A 22,982-nucleotide genomic window follows, 5' to 3' on the forward strand; every position below is an offset into this window, starting at 1 on the left:
ATCCCACCTTTCCTCCAACCAGATGATGCAGCTGCTCCTTCCTCTGTTCAGGTTAGGCTGAGGAGGAGAGGCTTGAGCAATGCCACGAAAGTGACTTCCTGCCAAAAGATAAGATGTGATAACTGCCACTAGAGTGGATGGTTCTAATAGGGTATTTTAAAAATCCACATGGAGGAGAGGCCTATGAGCGGGCATGAGCTCTGTTGTCTACATTCAGCCCCGATGTTCAGAGGCCTTGCACCAGTGTGTAAGCTTTCATGGGGAGCAACCATGAGAAGAGGCTGTGTCCTCTGAAGCAGGGCACAAAGGCACCTGGATGGCGACTAGCGTGAGAAGCGAGATGCTGGACTAGAGGCGCCTTTGGTCTGATGCAGAACCCCTTGCTCTTAAGTTCTTGTGGGTTTCGTAGTGAAGCAGTGATTTGAGTCCAGGCATCTCCACCCCAAATCCAGTGCTCTATCCATGACGATTCATGGATTAATTCCAGTATGAAATGGGATAAATGCAGTATATTCAGCAAAAGAAGGAAAACGAGCCTCGAATTTAATTCTGCTTCAAGGAGTGCAATGGGAGCCATTCACAGAATGGAAGAATTTCCTTAGGAGCCCGGTCAAGACAGCTTGGCATGGAAGGCAATTCATGTGGCACACTATATAAAAATGGGGGTGATCCATCGGTGGAAGGATGATGCTGCAGTTACTGAGCTTGGACTGGAAATTGAGAGAAGGACTTAAACAAACAGTGATTATTAATCTTCACACTGTCCTTCCTCCTTAAGGAAATCAGGGTGATGCACATTAAGCATAACTAAACGTGCCAAAAAATTGAGTATTCATCATACGATACTTAAAAGGCAACTAGAAACAAAACACAGCCAACTAGACTAAGCTCCTTTGAAACACCTGTGCAAATAAGTTTTTACCTCGTGCTGAAATGATTAGAATGCTTGCGCCAGCCGTGCGCTTGTAGGGAGGGCATTCTAAAGGGCTCTCTCTTCCTTGTTGATATACAACAAATCTCACCTGGCAGAGGTGCACAGAAGCTCATCTGAAGATCTTAGGATATGGGCAGCCCTTCAGGTATTGGAGGGTTTTAAAGACAAATTGCCTTGGAAGCGATCCGGCCGCCGTGTAAGTCCTTTAGAGTCAGTGTAATGTGAGTCCATCTGGCCGTGCCAATTAAAATTCTGGCAGCCACATCCTGTATGAATTGGAAGTGTCTGCGTTGTCTTGGAGGGCAACCCCATGTAGAACGCATTGCAGTGATCCAGTTGGGAGGTTACCAGACAACAGGTCACGGTGGCAAGATGATTGCTGTCCAGGAACAGCCACAGCTGGCAAAACAGCTGAAAGTAATGGGCAGCACTCTGCGCTACTAAGGCCTTCTGTGACAATGCTGGAGCCAGGAGTTGCCCCCAGACGGCATACCAGGGGGAGTGCAATCTCATATAGAACAGATTGTGCAGCTAATTCTTGGACACCGGAGCTACTTATCTGCCGTGCCTGCCTTGTCGTAACTGAGCCTCAGTTTCTTGGCCTGCATCCAGCCCATTTCTGAATCCAGGCACCAGTTCAGCTCTTGCACAGCCTCACCTAACTCAGAGGACAGGAGAACTGAGCTGAGTGTCGTCCACATTCGAATGACACCTCCCTCCAGGCCTCCTGATCTTGCATAGTGGCCTTGTATGCTAAAGCTGTGGGGTTGAGGAACAGATTCCCTAGGTGTGTCATAGAGCGGTGTAAGCTTGCCATGTGATTTGCGGTGCCTCAGTTGTTAGCCCATTGGGGCCAGGGAGGGATGTTATTCCCCCATATGGTTTTGTTTTCTCTTGCCTGCTTTCCACACATCTCCTTCACCCCCCCACCACCATGGCATTTGAGAATTCCACACTTAGGAACAGAATATGGGAGGAGCGGGATTGTTTCCCATGCCATTAGGTGAAATTGTGATATGCAGAAGAATGTCTGAGATTATTTCGTTTCTTCACAATTTGGAACATTTTCTGTTAAATGCTGATATTAACTGGCGAAAGATGGGTGTGAGGCTAAAGCTGGGTGGATGCTGGGTCATTTATTAGATTGTTGGTACCTTTTCTTTTTTTAAAAAAATCACTTTTATTAAGTTTTCCATTTTAACAATCCAATCAAATCACATTAAATATTCCAAATTATACATATACATATCAAATAATCCAAATATTCTGCCGAATTAGAATTTTTTTATTGGGACTTCCCATGCTTCAAGTTCAGGGGGCCTCTGATCAGATTGTTGGTAGCTTTTCACGTGTGCTGGTGAACGGTGGAAATGATTGTATTAGAACATTCATTCTGTGATATGCAGGTGTGTGCAAATTCAAGTTCTTTCTTTCCAAGGAGAGCTGTTTGACGTGCTTATGAGTTTGTCTTCTTGTTGGGTAATTTTTTGTTTAGCAATGAATTCTAATGTGAAATAAACCTTTACCCCCCCAGAATAAAATCTACATGTATGGAGGCAAGATAGATGAATCTGGAAACGTGACCAGTGAGCTCTGGGTGTTCCATATTGCAAACCAGTCATGGGTTCACGTGACCCCGAAGACCAAGGAGCAGTACGCTGTCGTTGGCCACTCAGCCCACATTGTCACGCGGGATGACGGCTCTGTTGTGATGCTGGTCATTTTTGGGCACTGCCCTCTTTATGGATACATCAGCAACGTGCAGGAATACAACCTGGGTAGGTATTGCTTTGACAGTGACTCTTTAACTTATCATTCATAAAGAACTAAAGAGGAACATCTTACATAAGACTAATGGACAAATTTCCTTCTTCCACCTGTCCCCTTTTAATAATTCCAATTATGCCGTCAGTTTCAACACTGGGTTGTATCAAATGACATCTGTGCGTGAGCAGAAAAGCATTTTACTTGTGCCATGGGGTGTTCCCTTCCTTTCCATTTCCCCTGTGACTTCTGCTTGCCCCCCAACATCTCCATGGGGAGCTCTCTAGAGCAGATTTTTTGGGGGGTGGGGTGGGGGTAGAATAAGGGGGTTGCAGTGGGAAGAAAAGGGAAGCTCCATTCAATGCTCCATGTTTGCCATGTTTATTTTTTTATCATATTGCATTTGCTTGGTCATCATTCTGTACGTGTTTGTTGTCATCCCCTCCTGCAGAGGACTAGGTAACACTATTTTGTCTTTTTCAAATACCCACAAATTTTCACGGTTTCTGTTGCGGCCTTACCTTGTGTTCATTTCCTCCATCACTTGCCTCTTCCTTCCCAGATCCTCGATGCTCATGTGCCTTTTCAAGTTCTGTTCCCTTCTCCCCACCCGCCAGCCACCCCCTGGGCAATCTCAGCTTTGTTGATCTGATGTAGATTGTAAATCCTTCTGAGTTGGGTATTTGTCGCTTGTGATGGGGTAGTGGTCCTGCTCTCATTTTTAAAACAAATTCCTGACAATTCATATCCCCTGGCGTTGGGTTCGGTAGCAATTTTAAATTATGTACGCAGCATATATCTTTGTAATGTATAAATTAAAGTTCAGTTTCAGCTTGCCAGTATGTAAGCCAGCTTGAATTGCTTTTCTTATTTGTTTCTGGGAAACATCGATGCCCAGACCCTGAAGGATTCCACAGCCAGTGAATGTCTGCTGAAAGTAGCTGTGAACCAGAGGGGCTTTCTTATTTGATAATAGGGAGGATTTCTGTAAAGAGGATGATCCCTGCTGTTAGTAGCGATTGAGCTGGAACATATGACACCTGCCGATTAAGCAGGGCACATTCATATCTGCCTTTCATTCTGTCTCAGCCACAAATACATGGAATATTTTGCAAACAACGGGAGCCTTAGTTCAAGGAGGCTATGGCCACAGCAGCGTGTATGATCCAAACACCAAGTCCATCTACGCTCACGGAGGCTACAAGGCGTTCAGTGCCAACAAATACAGACTAACAGACGATTTATACCAGTATGAAGTCAATAAGGGCAGGTGGTAGGTATATTTTAAATCTATTTTCACTTTGAAATTTGCAACCTTCTGCAGCCACCTAACGAGTCCCGACACTCTAGTTAATGCTGGAATCTACTGTAAGTCGGTCTTAAAAACTTTAAATGTTGGGGAAATGTTTCTGTAATACAGGGTCAGCCAACACAGGTTGTCCTCCAGAGCTACAACTCCCATCATTTCTGTCCACTGGCCATTGCAACTGGTGCTGATGGGAATGGTAGTTGCAAAGAACCTGGAGGACACCGTGTTGCCTACCTCTGCTGAAATAATAATAATAATAAGAGTTTGGATTTGATATTCCGCTTTATCACTACCTGAAGGAGTTTCAAAGCGGGGCTGAGAGACTTCAAAGAAGTGTGACTAGCCCAAGGTCACCCAGCAGCTGCATGTGGAGGAGCGGGGAAGTGAACCTGGTTCACCAGATTACGAGTCCACCGCTCTTAACCATTACACCACACTGGCTCCCAGCAAAAAAACTGAATCCATTTTGACCGTTTATCAGTCTTTTTGGATGTTTGAAAGAGCCCTTGCTCTACCCCCCCGTATGACCATAGGGAGAGAGCCATAGCTCAGTGGTAGAGCATCTTGCCTTGCATGCAGAAGCTCCCAGGTTCAATCCCTGGTAGAGCTGATAGAGATTCCCTGTCTGTAAGCCTGTAAACCAGGGGTCGGCAAATTTTTTTAGCTGCGGGCTGGTCCGCTGTCCCTCAGACCTTGTGGTGGGCTGGAGAAGAGGCACCAGGGGGAGGAGCTGGAAGAAGAGGCGAGGGGGGCAAGTAGTCCTCCTCCCCAGCCGCTGCGCTTACCTTCCCAGGGGCTGCCACCGCCGCCGCCGCCGTTGCTTCTAGTGGGTAGGCAGAGCGAGCTTGTCCACTCTGCTCTCTGGCCCACAAGAGTACCAGGGCGGGGGCAGCAATGGCGGAGGGAAGATGAGCGGCGTGAAAGGGCTGGCTCCGGAGAGGGGCTGCTTAAAATGGCGCTCATCCGGTTCAGCCCAGCCCCCTTCCTCCTCTAGGCAGGGCGGGGAGAAGGCAGGAGGAGGGAGGGAGGAGGCGCCGCCACGGTGTGTGTGTGTGGGGGGGGGATGGAATGGCGCAGGGGAAAAAATGGCGCAGCCCGAATGAACAGAATCCCCACGCCGATCCACAGAAAAGTCTGCAGGCCGGATCCTGAAGGCAATTGGGCCTGATCCAGCCCACGGGCCTTAGTTTGCCGACCCCTGCTGTAAACAGTCAGTGTAAACAGTCCTGAGCTAGACGGACCCACGCTTTGACTCTGTACATGGCAGCTTCCTACGTGGAAATGGTGATGAATATGTCAACCATATCTTGAATAAATGTCACATACTTGGAGGACCACTGCACACAGTGGCTAGGAAGGGCTTTGGAGATTGATTGAGTTAATTAAGGTATTTGGCTGAAGGAAAAGGGAGGACTATGGGAAATGCATATTTTATAGTCTTTGTTTTAACTAGCAGACCACGTTTAAGTGAGTCGATAGGTTCTCTTTAAATTATGCAAGGGTTGTGCAGTTAAACTGGCAACACCAAGGGACATAGGCATATTTTTATTTAGACAGATGCCCGCTCCCTGCTCATTTGTAGGAAAAAGGTAAAATAGCATCTCAGGGTCCAACTAGGCACAGACCCTTGAAAAGCAGATTCCTCAAGGGGATGGGAGTGAGAGAAGGCTGAATTCTGCCCCTGCTTGTCTGCCCACTTTCCCCAAAACATTCTCCCCAGCTGACCTACTCCTGATGGGAGCTGCTCTTATTTTCAGAGCCCTAGCTGGAGGGAAAAACCGCAGGGATGCCGTTTCAGTGGGGAAATCATGAGGGGGGGGGAACTGTTTAGCAGCCCCCACCTTACTCACACAGGGACTTGGTGAGGATCTGATTATGACAAGTGGATCTGCCATCATGATGACTAATTTTGCTCTGACACCAGTCTCTGTGCAAATTCTACACTTGGAAGTAGATTTGGCCAGAAAGCCAACAGTACAGGGCAAGTTTCTCACTCTGTCATTCCATGCCTCCCCTCCCACCCAAGGTTGTCTATAACTTATTAATGCCGGGAGTCTTGGACCAACACATTCTCTTTCCTATTCAAGAGAAGAGCTCTGAAGGAAGCACATAGTTGATGAGCTCACAGATGCTTTCTCTCCCTATGGCAAAAAAGAGCATCTTTTATTAGGGCCTGGGCAAGCAGTGGGTCAGTGGGGGGCTGTATGCTGGCTCCATGTGATGGCGATTTTACTCATTTTATTGCTTGTATTTTTATTCCTGATTTTGTTTTCTCTACATTGTGCTGCATTTATGCATTTGTTATCAGTATTTGAAAATGTGGTTTGTTCCCCACGTACCTTTTGGGGTTGCTGTTTGAATTTTCTTCACAAGCTGGGGCTGCCAACCTTTATGGATCAGTGGGGACATTTTGAATTGTGAGAGAGTGCTGGGGAGTACCAGCAATAAAATAGCTACTGTTTTGAAGGGGGGGCATGGCGTAACACAGAAAGACTGCCATGTGGTGTGTGGTACAACCAAAATCAGAAATGAAAGCTCAGAGTCTTGGGTGTCTGCCCAGAGGCATTGGTAAAAACATTTATAGGTGCTATGGCACTGAAAGGGTTTGCAACCTCTGTGTTTGGCCTTGATGCCTTGGATCCTGGATCTTTTCTGTGCTACCTCTGAAATAATTGAACTCTATTCCCATGGCTTGTTTTCAGGCATAGTTGCCTCCGCTCTTCCTTTAGAAGACGCTTGGAGCATTCAGGGCGTGGGCAGCCTTTGAAATCCCATTTCTTGTTATATGTCCACAGGACAATTCTCAGAGACAGCAAGTTCTCCCGATACCTGCATTCTGCTGTGATCATTAGTGGGACCATGCTGGTGTTTGGAGGAAACACCCACAATGACACTTCCATGAGCCATGGCGCCAAGTGCTTTTCTTCAGATTTCATGGCCTATGATCTAGGTAAGTCTCATTTAGAAGTTCAAGTCAGCAGACAAAAACCCCTGTTATTCGTGAAAGCTGATCTGTCAACATTCAAGATAGCATGCTTTTTTAAAAAAACAATTGAAACCATTAGATCCTTTTGGGTTACACGATTGCAGTTAATGGAAGGGTCATTGCCTGCCCCCCCTGGCTCACTCACTGTAGGGGGGGCAGTGGTGCTCAGCTTCTGAGCTTTGACTCACAAAGCTTGAGTTAGGTATTTATACTTACTTAGGTATTTATACTGCAAACAGGTTCCCCAGGGATGCCTCCAGCAGAGTTCCCTGTGGCACAGCTGTGCCAAGGCTCTGCACGTGGCTCTGTCCCCGGAATATCTCAGGGCAAAATGGAGGCGGGGCTGCCTAAAAATGGCAGCAGACGGTTCTGGTTTTCATTATCTCAAGTTCCCCATGCAGATGGCAGCCAGCGCTGCTGTGATCAGCCGTGTGTGCAACGTCGAGTCGCCACTGGGCTCCTTCCGTGGGGAAATTTCTCTTTGCTCCAAACTTTGCTTTTGCAGCAGCTCGTAGCTGGGGGTGGGGGAAGAAATAGAATATTTTGTGAACAACACAGTTAAGATGAACTGTGCCCAGGTTTTTGGAACGTGAGCAGCCCTCGGTCTGTTGCAAGGGGAGTGCGCATTATTTATCTGTTCTGCTGATAACGTATGCATTGCAAATGTTGTTCCATAATGCCAGGAAAAGGATGCATGGCTAGCGACGACACAGTTGTGGGTGATGCTGGATTGTCCAGCACACACGGGGGTCAAAGTGGTCATGTGGAGAAGCAGGCCAAGCTCTTATTTCAACGGGGTGGAGCTGTCCTGCCATGCACATCTGTGGCTGCTTGAATGTGCCTTGCTGGGAGACGCTCCCATGTGGCAGGGACCCAATTTGATTAAGCAGCTGAGCTTGGTAAAGCCAGGAGAGGGCAGCATTTAACAAAACTATAACTTGGATGCTATTTTTCTTTAGGCAAGATGGGGATCAGTTTACACACCAAAGAATAAAATCTAGATCATCTCTTAATACCCTATTTAAGTTTTTATGGAAGCCTCACCATAATTCCTGGATTTCTGGAATGATTCGTTTTTGCCCACATGTTGTAGCGCAGCAATATATTTTTCTTTTCTGCGCAAGAGCTTAACATCCATCTTCTTGCTTTACGCCCCCCCCCCCAGCATCTTACATAGCTCTCTGAAGCTGTCAAAAGCCCTTCACGATAATGCAGTTGCTGTGTCTCCCTCTTCTCTTGGCATGCACTGAAATACTGGCACAGGGCTTGGGTTTTACGAGAACACAAACCTCTTTCACAGTGCATGTGTTCGTGCGCACACAAACTGATACATTCTTGTGGATCTGAGGTGGAATTCAAAAGTTGGCTTAGTTCAAAGTCAGCAGGGCAATAATTCTTGGTAATCTCAAAACCATTAGCTTTTTCTCTACTTGGTTCCCAGCGAAAGAGGGAGAAGGCAGCAGAGTCGAAGCACTTCAAGTGCTCCTCCTAATCTACAAAAATATGTTCCTTGGCCTCGCAGCTCTCAGCCTCCTGGATCAAAAATACCATTGAACTTTCTGGCTCGCTTTCCCTTAGATCTGCCTTGAAAAACTGGAACGGCACATGTGCCCATTAAACAGTTCAGCGAAAAAATCAAATGCTCTCACACCGAACTTTTTTTTGGAAAGAGAGAGAGAATAAATCAGTGAAACCTCTGCTGGCAATCAAAGCATCCCGCAGGGCGAGGGGCCATTAGTCCAAACTGTATTAGGGTTCCATCCCTGAATGCCAAAGCCTCATCCTGAACTATTCAAAGTTGCCAGAGCTCTAATGATTTCAGCTAATGTAGCATGCGTTGTCTCATTTGCTGGTGCCTTCTTTTCATGCACTGCAATACATTCTGGTGCAGTACTGACTACAGGGAAGTTTTAAGTCTGAATAACCAGTAATGTGGGGGTGTAAAGGGGAAGAAATAGGACCGGTTGCTGCCCCGATGGGAGGAGTAGGCGTAGGCTGAGGAGGATGGAGGCTTGGAAGTAGCAGGGCAGGACAGCCAGGAAGTGGGCAACAGATCAGCTGTTGGGGCGAGGCACCTGGTTGTGGTTCATTTGTATTACGAGAAGCAACTGGCTGGGTTGGAAAATGTGGGTTGCATCCAATGCCCCTACTCATGTGTAGCTCCAGTGGTGCAACAGGAATTCCATTTCCTCTCTCCCTGCTGTGTGCCTCCTGAACCTGCTAGATGGGACAGGAGAGGAAGAGGAAGAGGAAGAGGAAGATGGAGCTCTGTTGCACCCACAGAAGCCAGTTGTGCCGTTGGAGTTGAAGCATTAACGAAGGACGTATGTTGTTTTAGCCAAGGCATCAATGCCTGCCTCTTGAGATCCAGCTTTCCTCCCTCTTTCCTCCCATTGCCCAGCCATTTGCCTTTAGTGCGCATGGTAATATAGACTGTGAACCATCTGGTGGTTAGAACTTTTAAAAATTCTCCTTATTGCAAACTTGTGTGCTTCTACCTCTCCTGGAAGTAGTGTGTGTGAAACAGTTTGTGTGTGTGTAAGTAAAGAGGAGCAATAACCAGACCCACTTAAAAGCCTTCTTGAGGAGTTGTGGGTGTGTGAGTATCTCTCCTGGTCACACCCTGACTCATTACCTGAGAGCTGACCTGGGTAGATACATTTTAAGATTAGACCACATATCCTGATCCTCTCATGGCAGCTGCCTCAGACCTTGCTGGGTTTTTTTGTGTTTTTTTAAGATTCAGTACAGTGGTACCTCAGATTAAGAATTTAATTCGTTCTGGAGCTCTGTTCTTAACCTGAAATTGTTCTTAACCTGAAGTACCACTTTAGCTAATGGGGCCTCCCACTGCCACCACACCACCAGAGCACGATCTCTGTTCTCATCCTGAAGCAAAGTTCTTAACCCGAGGTACTATTTCTGAGTTAGCGGAGTCTGTAACCGGAAGCGTCTGTAACCTGAATCGTATGTAACCCGAGGTACCACTCTATTTTGAACAGTTTGAACCTCCCCCTCCTTCCACATTTTCCTGCATTATTCCTCATTATTACAGACAGTTTCTTGATTTCTGCAAGGGGTTTAAATGGCTGGACATTTGTTGCTGGTTCAATGTTGCTTTTGACCCCAAAGATTTTGAATCACTGGAAGGGAAAGGCATGATACTCTAGACAGGAAGCCCTTTGCTAAACCTTATGGGCTGATGCCCTTTTCTTTCTTTTTTTTGGTTCAAGTACTTTACTTTTTGTAGTTTCGTTCAAGGTAAGTGTGTATTTGTGTGGGAATAATCTAAGCAGATGTGAAAGGGGGTATTAGGAGAGCTTGGAGAGAGGAATGAAGAGATGGTTCGATTTGCGCTGCTTTCCTCCTTGCCTTAAAGCCATGGCAAGCAGAAAGTATTCTAAATGGATTTGAGCCCACTCACCCAATAACCAGTGAAAGAACAGGGACCCCTCTTAGCTACTTGTGACATTCATTTGTGTGTGTGGTGGGGGAGTAATTTATCTAGTTGCAAAAGATAATCAGACCCCCCTGGGGATTTAATAATACCGTCTAGCCCTAAAACACCTTTTGCACAGGTTAGACTTTCTTCTTCCGGCCGTACAGAGCAGGTACTTGGTTGCAGACAACACAAAGCTGGTTCTGCCATACCGGTTAATGAGGCGAGTGGTGAAAATAATGGCAGCTACGTATACCCTCATCTTTTGTGGGGTCTCCTTAAGAAATTGCACCGGGGATTGGGCTGGATGTGTCTCCCAAAACACTTTAGCGCTTATCTGCTCTTTGGAATAGCTAACGAACGTCCCGTGTTGTCATTTGAATTGCTTTTGGAATAATGCAAAAGAAAAAACCCGTTCCGCCTAAAATGCCAGCTAATGTACCAGAAGGAACTGCTCTGAAATGAGGCTTGCTTAATTCCAGCTTGCGATTGTTGGTCCGTGCTGCCTCAACTTGACCTCCCTCACGACGTCAACAGATTTGGACACTCTGCTGTGCTGAGCAACAAGTAAGAGGGCAGAATGGCTTGTGGGTGTGGGGAGAAGGGGAGCCAGGGTCTTGTCCTGCACTCTGTTCCTGACCACATGAGGTCATGGCTGAAGGTGTTCCTGACTGCACGACCAGGACCTCTGAACTTGCATCAGCTGCTTGTGATGGCTGCACAGAGCTGCCACTTGTGCCCATTCCATTAGCCCTATTCTGTTGTTCCTCCTATGAAGGGGCAGCACAAGCACAGAGGGGCTGTGGGGCTCTGACTTTTGCCCTTCCCCTGTTGTTTAGGATAAACGTCTGCTGTGGGGAGCCTAGAGGAGCGCAGCAGGCTCATTGCTTCAAGTGTTTGTCCTCAACAGGTGCGAGGGCAGAGGGAGCCATGTGGCAGCAAAGATGGAGCCTTTGTACTTGCGTGCTCCCTCCTTTACCTTTTTATTTTTTTATAAATTTTATTAGTATTTTCCACACAACACAAAAAAATAAAAAAAAACAACACACAAAAACCAACATTCAAAAACAAAACAAAAAAAACCAAATCCATATCTCACAAGTTAATAATATAAACACTAAAAAGAAAAACAAACATCGACTTCCACCAATCCCACAGCACCTCCTTTATCTCTCCTTGTGTCTTCCTGTTTTCCTTATCACCTCTATCCTAGCATCTAGATATAAATCCCTCTTTCTTATCCTTTCACTTCACAAGGTTATTCCAGACTCAGCCAGATTTCTGTCCTTGAACCTTGGCTTTTAAGGTACTCATTTAGACACTCCCATTCCTTTTTCACTTCACTTTTTGGTTTTTGTCTTATTATATCTGTCAATTTGGCTAATTCTAAATATTCTGAAAGCTTACATCACCACTCTCCCCTAGTGGGTAGCTGATTCCCTTTCCAGTACTTAGCCACCAGGATTCTTGCTGCAGACGTCGCGTATAAGAAAAAATTAGTTTTGTCTTTTGGACAAATGACCCCCCTCCCTTTCCCATTCCACAAAACAAATTTGGATACCTTGGATACATGGGGCGATGCTGTCTTGCTCTGTTGTCCACGTCAGTTCAGGTGCCCATACCTGTTACCACAAAGAGGGGACTGCCATTTGTCTGAAGTCTAATTAAAGCAAGTCACTTTTCCTTTTGCAACAGCATCCATGGCGCTTGTGGATTGTCAAATTTAAGTGATAGGGCCAATATTTTAGCTGCTGGCTTTTGCTCCCAGATTCCCAGCAGATTAACACACTGTATGCAAATGACAACATGGATGCTTTCCCAACCTTACACTCAGTTGTGTTAATGTGTATAGAGTACACATTACCTTTTGTGGTGGGCTTGAAACTTCCCCCACCCCTTTTGTTCTTTATTGCCAGTTTTATGCTCGCTGCCGTGCTATTACCTTCCCGTGGTAATGAGCTCCATGGGTTAATTGTGGAGAAGTACTTTTACTAGTTTTGAAACATGACTGTTTAGCTCATTGAGTTTTGCCTCCATCCTTGCTTTGAACAACAGTTTCCAACTCAGCTTTTCCACCCCATTCGCTGGCTAATGTACCTCCTATCATAACAACATGGTTTTATCGCCTTTCTGAGAGCCTCCGCCTTAAATCTTCTCCTGGGCGAAAACCCGTTTCCCTGCTCCTCTGTGTTACTGCTGGCCCTTTTGTGAACTCTGTTTTGTATCTACTGCACCGCACTTGACTTCAGCCATCCGTCACTTAATCTGTACCGCCACAGTTTTCTCTTTTGTCTTAAAACACCCAGAGAAACAATTTTCACACTTCTTAGGTTCACTTAAAAAGTCTGTTTTTGTGAAACTCCGGCCTCCTTTGTGTGCAGGTGATGCTCAGAAGAGTTATTAAGAGCTCTGTGCACTTTGCACGTCATGATATTTCTGTGTTGGGATGTGGGGAAACAGTCCTGCAGTCAGAGTATATTATGCAAGTTTTGCATCCACATAGGCCAGAGATTTAGGGCAGGGACAGGGGGACCCGTGGCCCTCCAGATGGCGTTGGTCTCCCAACTTCCATCAGCCCCAGCTAGCAGGGCCATTGGCAAGGATGATGGGAATTGTAGTCCATCAGCATCTGAAAGACCACACATTGCTCAGTCCGGCTTTAGAGTTTTTGACCCAGGTTGGAGGACTGGAAGCACATGGAAACTGGCTTGTGGGTGGCCTGCATAGATCAGGGTCAGGAGAGGGGGAAGAGGTAAACCAAGAGATACTTGAGATAATTTAGAGCAGGAGTCAGGAAGGTTTTTCAGCAGACCCTCAGACCTTGTGGGGGGCTGGACTATATTTTGAAAGAAAGAAAGAAAGAATTCCTATGCCCCACAAATAACCCAGAGATGCATTTTAAATAAAAGTACACATTCTACTCATGTAAAAACACCGGGCAGGCCCCACAAATAACCCAGAGATGCATTTTAAATAAAAGGACACATTCTACTCATGTAAAAACACGCTGAATCCCTGACCGTCTGCAGGCCAGATTTAGAAGGCGATTGGGCCACATCTGGCCCCCGGGCCTTAGTTTGCCTACCCATGATTTAGAGTACTGAAGCCATGAGCATCATGACTTTGCCCTTCTGCTTCCAAGATGTCCACCAGCCCCAGCTGCAACTTTCCCAAACTTCTCAGTAGCCAAGAAGACTGGATGTAGGTTTTTAAAAACACCTAAGATTCTTTGCATGCCCATTGCAGAACTGCATACCAGACCATGTACTTATACCAGGGAACCTTTGGACTTCCAGATGTTGCCCTCATCAGCTCTCATAAACCCCAGCGAGCATTGCCAGTGCAACATCTGGAGGGCTAGAGGTTCCTGTTAGGGTTCCAAGGGGTTGCTCGAGAGCAAGCAGGCAAATACCTCCCTGCTCGGCTGTGAAGCCTTGCTTTTGCTGCCAGAATAAACTTTATCTGTCCAGAGCGCCACTCTCCCGTGGCTGCCTCATTCACAGGCAGAATCCATGAGTGGGCGGTCCTTAAACCTTCCCCAGCAAAATAGTTTCTTGACGCCCAGTCTGCGCCTCCCCTCTCGGCGCGAAAGCTTACTGCGCAAGGAGGGCATGGGTAATGGAGGACCTCTCTCCTCCCCGCTTTGCCCAGGCAAGGTGTCCTGGCACCACCTCGCCTCCTCCGAGCCCTGAAGCTCCTCTCCACTGGAGGCATGGTTACTCTCCTCCGCTGAGGAGGAGCTGCTTCCCACGATCTTTGGGGGCTCTCTGTAATCCATCCGGGTTTTCCCCTCTCCCCCCTGAGCCGATGGCAGTTCCCTACACCTGACTTGCGCGATGAGTTGCGCAAACACACAGCATGTAGAACTAAGTAGTTCCTATTAGTCCTTATGCCTCTCTCTTTACTCTTTTAGTGTTGCAATGCAAGCTATTAACAACAACAACTTTATTATTTATGGCCCATCCATCTGGCTGGGTTTCCCCAGCTACTCTGGGTGGCTTCTAGCACATATATTAGATTCTTGTGCCATAAAGAGCTGCTTGGCTACCCTCTGATAGTGGTGAACTCTGTAGAAATGTTACTTTTATGGAAGCCGACTTGCAACCCACCAAGCTAAGTGCAGCCCAACTGCACCTGTGGGCTTGCTACCTGCTTGACAAGGCCAGTGGGCTGCAAGTGGTCCAGTGCCTGCAGTAACAGTGAACGGCCCTACAAAGGTTCCTGAACAACCAGGCAACTTCTCATGGAATGGGAGTGCTTTAATTGGAAACAAGCCTAGTGTTTGAGAGGAATCTTCAAACACGGCTTCTGTGCGTGGATCAGTCGGTTAGAAGTGTCTCACACGGTCTCCCTTTTGAAGTAAAGAACAAGCCACTGATCTCTCCCTTCCCCTTTCCTTCCTTTGTTAGCAATATGTATATATTTGGAGGTTTTAACAGCCTGCTGTTGAGCGACATTGTAAAATACGCCCCGGAAAGCTGCGAAGCCTACAGCAATGCAACCTCTTGCTCGGGGGCAGGCCCCGGGCTGCGATGCGTGTGGAACAGCTCCACCCTCCAGTGCCTCCCGTGGGAACTGGCCACAGAGCAGCAAGAGCAAAAAGCTGCTGAGGAATGCCCTTGCTGGACAGGTAGGTGTTGCAGACAGATCCACTGGGTTTTATTACTCTGGCATGCTGGACACTGCCTTTGGTTAGGGATGTTTCCACTGGCTGTTTGGTAGCGCTGGGGAATGGTTTTGGGGTTGAAAAATGTAGGGAGTGTCCTTCAGATATCACTGAACAGCTGCGCTTGTCAGGCCCAGCCAGCATTGACAGTGGTCAGAGATGCAGTTACAGTGGTACCTCGGGTTAAGAACTTAATTCGTTCCGGAGGTCCGTTCTTAACCTGAAACTGTTCTTAACCTGAAGCACCACTTTAGCTAATGGGGCCTGCCGCCACGCCGCTGCTGCGCGATTTCTGTTCTCATCCTGAAGCAAAGTTCTTAACCCAAGGTACTATTTCAGGGTTAGTGGAGTCTGTAACCTGAAGCGTCTGTAACCCGAGGTACCACTGTACTGCCTGCCTGCTTCAGCTAAGCTGCATAGGTGCAACTGAAGTAAATGCATATTTTCCCATGGCTCACCCCTCTTGCTCCCCTTCATTGAATTTTAGAGTTGCTCCTCTATATTTTGAAATTAAAAAAAAAAAGATTAATGTGCATGGTGACTTACAATGTGGAGTATCCTTTTATGTATATAAAGGAGCATTCATTCATATGAAAGTCCCCCGCTACAGTCTGACATGGAATAGCCCAGTGACAGGGGTGGGTCATTATTCTGCTCTTGTTCTTCTCATGCATTTTGTGTTTTTATCTAGTATTTTTATGCTGCGAACTGCCCTGAGATTTATGGATGAAGGGCGGCATGCAAATTTAATTAAATAATAACACCTGTTGCTTGTGTCCGAATTGCGGTGGGCAAGTAGACCTTTTGAGACTGCTAGGAATGGCCCCTGTTTGGTCATGCAGGTCTTTCCTTTTCCTTACTAGCTGTGGACCATGACAAATGCGATCAGATAACAGACTGCTACAGCTGCACGTCCAACACAAACCGGTGCCATTGGTGCACCGACCAGTGCGTGTCAAGGAACAGCAACTGCTCAGAAGACCAGGTAACGGTTTCTGCTCCCCCCCCCCTTATGTCTGCTGCCAAGAAAGCGCTTGTCAGCAACTGCAGCTGACTTTGCCAAGCAGTTGCAATTCGTAGCTCTGGGTGGGCTGCTTCAATTGTGCTCGGTGGCTCACTAATGAACATCCTAGAAGAGAGAGTGGGGAGAAGCAAAAGGGTTGTGTATACTCTGCCAAAACGCTTCTATTTTTTATACCTAATCACACAAGTCACACACACTGAGAAGCGTTGCAGGGTGCAAACAACAATCTCCCCGTACTCAGTCACTGAAGACCTACCTTTGTCTTTCCTGTTTTGATTAGATGCTTCCAAGGCAGGCTGGGTTAGATCAGTGGCTCTGCTTGTCTTTCTTATCTATAGCGTATTAGGTTTTTCACGTTATTACAATAAAATAGTATAGTCCCTTATTCGTCCTCACCCTCCCTATGCCCTTGTATCCTTTTAGTTAGGGCAGCCTTTCTCAACCTGTGGGTCTCCAGATGTTGTTGGACTACAACTCCCATCACCCCTAGCTAGCAAGGCCAGAGCTCAGGGATGATGGGAGTTGTAGTCCAACAACATCTGGGGACCCACAGGTTGAGAACCGCTGAGTTAGGGGATTTTCGTTTTTGATGTTCAGTTCTTTGGCGTTCTATACAGTGTTCAGGTTCACATGCATGGGTCAGGGTTGGGATAAATGAATGTCAGTGCTGTGTTGTGGGCCCAGATCAATGCACCCCTTGCAGCAGGAAGGCTTAACCACAGATTGTCAGGACCATGGACAGATCAGTGTGACAAGTGCTAGCTGGAGCTTACAGAAAAAGGGCTGTTGTCTCAGTGGCATGCTTCCATGCGTCCAGACCGTCTGTCAACCCATCTTCCTCTGAGGACCTGTTTGTACAGTGTTGCCCCGCAAGACGAACGCCTCGCAAGACGAAGCGTTTTCCGTTTTGGAGGCGCTTCGCAAAACGAATTTCCCTATGGGCTTCCTTCGCAAGACGAAAGCCCATAGGGAAATCTCCAGGACAGCGGGGAAGCGCAGCGCGTCTTCCCCACTGTCCTCGGACCTCCTCCGAAGGCTGGCGGTGGGGCGGAGAGACCTTCTCCCCGCGCCAGCCTTTGGATGGCTGTCCTGAAGACTTGCGGTGGGAGGAGGGTTTTCCTTCCCACCGCCAACATTCAGAATGCTGTTCTGAATGTTGGCGGTGGGGAGGAAAAACCCTCCTCCCACCGCAAGCCCCGGGAACAGAGGAGAAGCGCTGCGTGCCTTCCCCTCTGTTCCCGTACCTGTCCTGAAGGCTTGCTGTGGGGAGAAAAGCCCTTCTCCGCACCGCCAGCCTGGCAAGCGGTCTCCATAGGAACGCATTAATTGATTTTCAATGCATTCCTATGGGAATCCGTGTTTCGCAAGACGAAAAACTCGCAAGAAGAAAAAACTTGCGGAACGAATTAATTTCGTCTTGCGAGGCACCACTGTATTTTTTAAAGGGCCATTTTCCAGTTGAGATGCCTCTGGCTCCTATGGCATAGGGACAGTGAGGTCTACATGCAATGGGGTGTGGTGCGGACAAGACCTCTGAGCCATAGAATCATAGAACTGTAGCACTGGGATACTGAGAGTCATCTAGTCCAACCCCCTGCAATGCAGGAATCTCGGCTAAAGCATCCATGACAGATGGCCATCTAATCTCTGCTTAAAAACCTCCAAGGAAGGAGAGTCCACCACCTCCCAAGGGAGTCCATCAAACAGCTCTTACTGTCAGAAACTTCTTCCTGCTCTTTAATCGGAATCTCCTTTTTTGTAACCTGAAGCCATGGGTTTGAGTCCTACCCTCCAGAGCAGGAAAAAAACAAGCTTGTTCCATCTTCCATGCGGGATCCCTTTAGATATTTGAAGATGGCCATCGTATCTCCTCTCAGTCTCCTCTTATCCAGGCTTAACATACCCAGCTCCTTCAACCGTTCCTCATAAGGCTTGGTTTCAAGACCTTTGATCATCTTTGTTGCCACCCTTTGCACATGTGCCAGCTTGCCAAAATTGGGGCCACGGTACTCCAGGTGTGGTCTCACCAAGGCAGAATAGAGTGGGATTATTACTTGCCTTAGGGGACACAGGTGGCGCTGTGGGTTAAACCACAGAGCCTAGGGCTTGCTGATCGGAAGGTCGGCAGTTCGGATCCACGCTACGGGGTGAGCTTCCATTGCTCGGTCCCAGCTCCTGCCAACCTAGCAGTTCGAAAGCACGTCAATCTGTAAGTAGATAAATCGGTACTGCTCTGGCGGGAAGGTAAACGGCGTTTTTGTGCGCTGCTCTGATTCGCCAGAACCGGCTTAGTCATGCTGGCCACGTGACCTGGAAGCTGTACGCCGGCTCCCTTGGCCAGTAAAGCGATATGAGCGCTGCAACTGAGATGAGATGAGTCCGCGACTGGACCTAATGGTCAGGGGTCCCTTTACCTTTACCTTTATGACTTCCCTTGATCTGGACACTATACTTCTTTTGATGCAACCTAGAATAGCATTAGGTTTTTTTTGCTGCTGCATCACACTGTTAGCTCATGTTGTTGGATCACATCATATCTTTTGGCCTGGAAGGTCCTGGAGTGGGTGGAAATGGGTCTTTGGACAGCTGTGCTGGCTGGACCCAGTGTCAAAAACACCTGGAGGCAGTAGGTTAGCAAAAGCTGAGCTAAGCAATGAGGGATAAGGTCACATTGCTGCTACTTTGCCAGGTTGTTTGATTTAGCTGCATTTGGAAAGCTTTCTTCATACACCCTGACTCTCAGGACCCCCTTTTCCCTCTTTCCTTTTTTTGGTCCCAACAGCTGAAGAACTTGCTTTTTAGTCACTTAAAAAAGTATATGGGCCCCAAAGTGTTTTGGGAATGCATCCTTACAGTTAGCCACCTTTAAAAAGCCCTGTTGCTTCCTGAACATTTTCAAAACCTTTGGCTGTCACTACCTGGGAGGCACACTTTGAATGCATTGCCAACAACTCTTATTCAGTGGGACGATCAGTGACAAAACTGATGGAACTGACCTGGAACTTCTAATGAAACCCAAGCCTGGAATGGTCTCAAAGCTGGGTGGATGAATGGGATTTCTGAAGTTGTTTAGATAACTCTGCTGGCTTTGGTGCCCCACAAGGAGTGTGTTCATGGCTAGATCTACCCAGTTGTCTCTTTAGCAGAATTGTTGAATCATCTTGTGTATGTTGTGAAGGAAAAAGTGTACCTTTTTGCTGTCTCTGTTAGACTCCCATTGCTGCGTTTGAAAATTGCCCCAAGGATAACCCTGCATTTTACTGTAACAAGAAGACGAGCTGTAAGAGCTGCAGCCTGGATCAGAACTGTCAGTGGGAAGGTCGGAATCAAGAGTGCATTGCTTTGCCTGGTATGTTTTCTCTTTGAATGTAGCATTCACATATCCTTCTACCCTTTCCTTTTGCTCCCAAATGGAGAAGAATATCTATCTGCCTGCCTATATTTTTACATTGCTTTATTGCACTGACATTATTTTTAACTAATGCCATTAATTTGATTCTGAATTGATTTTAGAATGTATTTCAATTAATTGATTGTGATTTTAGGTAAACTGTGTTACTTTTACTGTTGTTAGCCACTCTGAGCCTGGCTTCGGCTGGGGAGGGCAGGATATAAATAAAATTTTATTATTATTTATTATTATTATTAGTGAGTTAAATAAATGATAGTATATTGATGAGTTAAATATATATTTTTGTGAATTGGAGATCCTTGTAGGCACCTGAGTCCCTGTGGGTGATCGCCACAAGCGAGGCAAGAGTGAAACTTCCGCCCCTCTTTTTTTACAGAGAACATCTGTGGGGCCACCTGGCACTTGGTGGGCAACTCTTGCCTGAGACTCACGCAAACGAAAGATAGCTATGACAATGCAAAGTTGAACTGCCGGAGCCACAATGCCGCTCTGGCGTCGCTCACCACCCAGAAGAAGGTGGATTTCCTTCTTAAAGAACTCCAGAAAACACAGTCATCGGTGAGTGATCCGTCATGCCCTTTGAAGTTGCGTCTGGGTGGTCAGGGAGGCCCTTGCGCATTAATGCTCAGGTTGAGTTGCTCCGTTTCAAAGGGAGCTGTTGAAATTCATATTCCTCTGTGAGGTTGTAACCAAGGCTAATGTTGGCATCTCAGTACAATGTTATGTTTTTGATGTTAATCCCCCAAAAGCAACTGCTTTTGGTTTTTGACTACTTTAGCAGTTGAAAGTTGGGGCTTACCTGGCTTGGTTCCATATGCAGAGAACCCACACCTAGCTATCTTGTAAGACCCAACTACCCATAATCTTATTAGTGTGGGGCAGTTGTGACACTGTGCTCTCTATCCCCCTTGGGGCACTCATGATGCCACTCCCTGCCTTCCACCTAGGCTTGCCATTATGTCTCTGACAAGCTGTTGTCTGGTTTTAGGGCTCCATTTTAGCAACTGGGTTTGACTGTCTAGTATGCTTATAGCTATGAGACTTGCCGCAATTAGCATGCGTGTTCGTTGAAGGGGCAGAGAGCTAGAGAAAGAAGTCAGCGATAGCATGAGGGGGTTGTGGAGAGACACAAATGACCTTCTCGCTTGCAAACTCAGCAGCTTGCTGCCTCTCACTTGCACCCTGTTCGAATCTTGACAGCCCAGAGACCGTTATGTGTTAAGCAAGACCTATCCCTTAATAGAAAGCATATTTTTGCTCATTGAAAATGCCCGTGTGTCACACGGTGGCTGTGTGCTCCTCCTTAACTCTCATACCGCCCTCCTTCCTCTTAGCCGAAAGCCCTGACGCCCTGGGTTGGGCTGCGGAAGATCAACATATCGTACTGGTGCTGGGAAGACATGTCTCCCTTCACGAACACCTCACTCCAGTGGCTGCCTGGGGAGCCGAGCGACATTGGGTTCTGCAGCTACTTGGCGGTGCCAAACAACCAAGGGCTGAAAGCAGCAACATGCATCAACCAAGTCAATGGCAGCGTCTGCGAAAGGCCTGGTAAAATATTTCTTGGTGACGAACATGTGTGGAGACCATTGCTATTGGTGGCATGCAAATACAAAATGATGCATTGGTGTAGGCTCTTCCTTCCACAATATTAGAGTTGATTTGTATCGACACACTGGACTATCAGTTCAAGGGAAAGGGACTCACCGTATTTCTCACTCCATAAGACGCACCCGACCATAAGACGCACCTAGTTTTTAGAGGAGGAAAACAAGGAAAAAAAATTCTGAATCAAATGTTGTTGAAGAGGAAGGAGGAGGGAGGATCAGGCTAAGGAGCCGCTGGTCCATCTGCCCCTTTGGGGAAACTGGATCTGCTGGCCACCTAGCAGTGTTGTCCCTGCTGGGCGGATCGGAAGAGGCGGACGAGACGAAGCGGCACTCTTCGGTGAAGCGGGAGGAGGAAAGGAAGGGAGCCCTTACAGAGCCCCTTCCTTTCCTCCTCCCACTTTTCTGAAGAGGTGCTGCGCTGCTCTGCTTAACCCAGCAGAGCAAGAGGGAGAGCTGTGCAGCGCCTCTTGGTCTGCTGGCTTCCCAGAGAGGCAGGATGAAGGACGGAAGGGGCTCCGTAAGGGCTCCCTTCTGTCCCTCATCGTGCATCACTGTGAAGTTATCACAACAAGAGGCTCTGCGCAGATCTCCCCCTTGCTGTTCTGGCTTCTGGGATAGCTGCGCAGCCTGCATTCGCTCCATAAGACACACACACATTTCCCCTTATTTTTTAGAGGAGGAAAAAGGTGCGTCTTATAGAGTGAAAATATGGTAGGTCAGTGGTAGAGCATCTGCTTCATCTGCAGAAGGTCCCGTCTGCAGGTTCATCTGGAGGTTCAGTCCCCGGCATCTCCAGCTACAGCTGGGAATGTCCCCCGTATGAAACTCTGGGGAGCTGCTGCGTTTGAAAACACTGAGCTAGATGGATCAGTTGTCTGACTCAGGAACATAGGAAGCAATGCAGGAATCTCAGCTGAAGCATCCATGACTGGTGGCCATCCAACCTCTGCTTAGAAACTTCCAATGAAGGAGAGTCCACCACTTCCTGAGGGAGTCTGTTCCACTGTCAGAGTGGTGATAACTTGCTTTTGTGGAGTCCTTTGACACCATCCCACTGCTGATCAAAATGTGAGCTCCAGCTTTTAAAGTCTAGGGAGCTGTGGTTTATCTTGAAGAACCTTGGCGTTCCTGCAGAGTGTGACCTCAAGGGCTAAAGCCTCAAGGGGAAATTAAATGGATAATCAGGCACGGAGCTGAACTCGAGAGCCGTTTTGAATTGTCCGGGTTGCGGAAAGAGGTCTGTCAGCAAGAAGGCTACAGTAGCTTCCTTAATGGATAAGAGCTTTATTAGTAAAGAATGGGAAGGACCACAGTGATGCTGACAAGAAGTGGTGTCAGGATTCAGCAGTCTTTGGGGGGTCAAGAGGAGAAAGTTGGATTCTTTTCACCAGCAATATAGTGTTAACCTTTGGCTTCAAGGTGGAAGAAAAGAAAAAGGCTTGTAAATGTCTCTTATGGTAAAATATGCTTGCGCTAATCCCCCCTTTTTTTTGTTGAATGCGAAGCCAACCACAGTGCCAAGCAGTGCCGTACCCCCTGTGGCTTGAGAACGGTGTGCAGCGAATGCACCAGCAGCAACTCTGAGTGTATGTGGTGCAGCAACAAGAAACAGTGCGTGGACTCCAGTGCTTATGTGGCCTCTTTCCCTTATGGCCAGTGCATGGAGTGGCATACCGTGAGCAGCTGTCCACGTAAGCAATCCCTTGGCTGATGGGGATCTCAACAGTTGTTGTGTGGGGCAGTTCCATAAAGGGGGTGGTTGCTTTGGCAGGCATTGTCCAATGGTCCCTGCACCTAGTATATTTATGCACAGGAAGCGACTATTTTTGGGGGGCATC

The 22,982-nt window shown here is 47.4% G+C and overlaps 1 protein-coding gene across 4 annotated transcripts in view; it reads left to right on the forward strand.

Annotated features, from left to right (window-relative positions):
- The window catches only part of ATRN (attractin), a 167,947-nt gene that overhangs the window by 61,222 nt on the left and 83,743 nt on the right, over positions 1-22,982 (forward strand). For all 4 annotated transcript variants that reach the window (XM_083631612.1, XM_083631614.1, XM_083631615.1 and 1 more), the window contains exons 8-17: positions 2,469-2,712; positions 3,788-3,971; positions 6,803-6,957; positions 10,915-10,999; positions 14,842-15,062; positions 15,962-16,083; positions 19,333-19,471; positions 19,911-20,092; positions 20,869-21,085; positions 22,650-22,835. In XM_083631612.1, coding sequence (XP_083487738.1) covers positions 2,469-2,712; positions 3,788-3,971; positions 6,803-6,957; positions 10,915-10,999; positions 14,842-15,062; positions 15,962-16,083; positions 19,333-19,471; positions 19,911-20,092; positions 20,869-21,085; positions 22,650-22,835 — 1,735 coding nt within the window. The remainder of the gene's footprint in view (positions 1-2,468; positions 2,713-3,787; positions 3,972-6,802; positions 6,958-10,914; positions 11,000-14,841; positions 15,063-15,961; positions 16,084-19,332; positions 19,472-19,910; positions 20,093-20,868; positions 21,086-22,649; positions 22,836-22,982) is intronic.

The sequence above is a fragment of the Podarcis filfolensis genome (assembly GCF_964270895.1).
Source record: "Podarcis filfolensis genome assembly, chromosome: 9".
Classification (NCBI taxonomy): Eukaryota; Metazoa; Chordata; class Lepidosauria; order Squamata; family Lacertidae; genus Podarcis; species Podarcis filfolensis.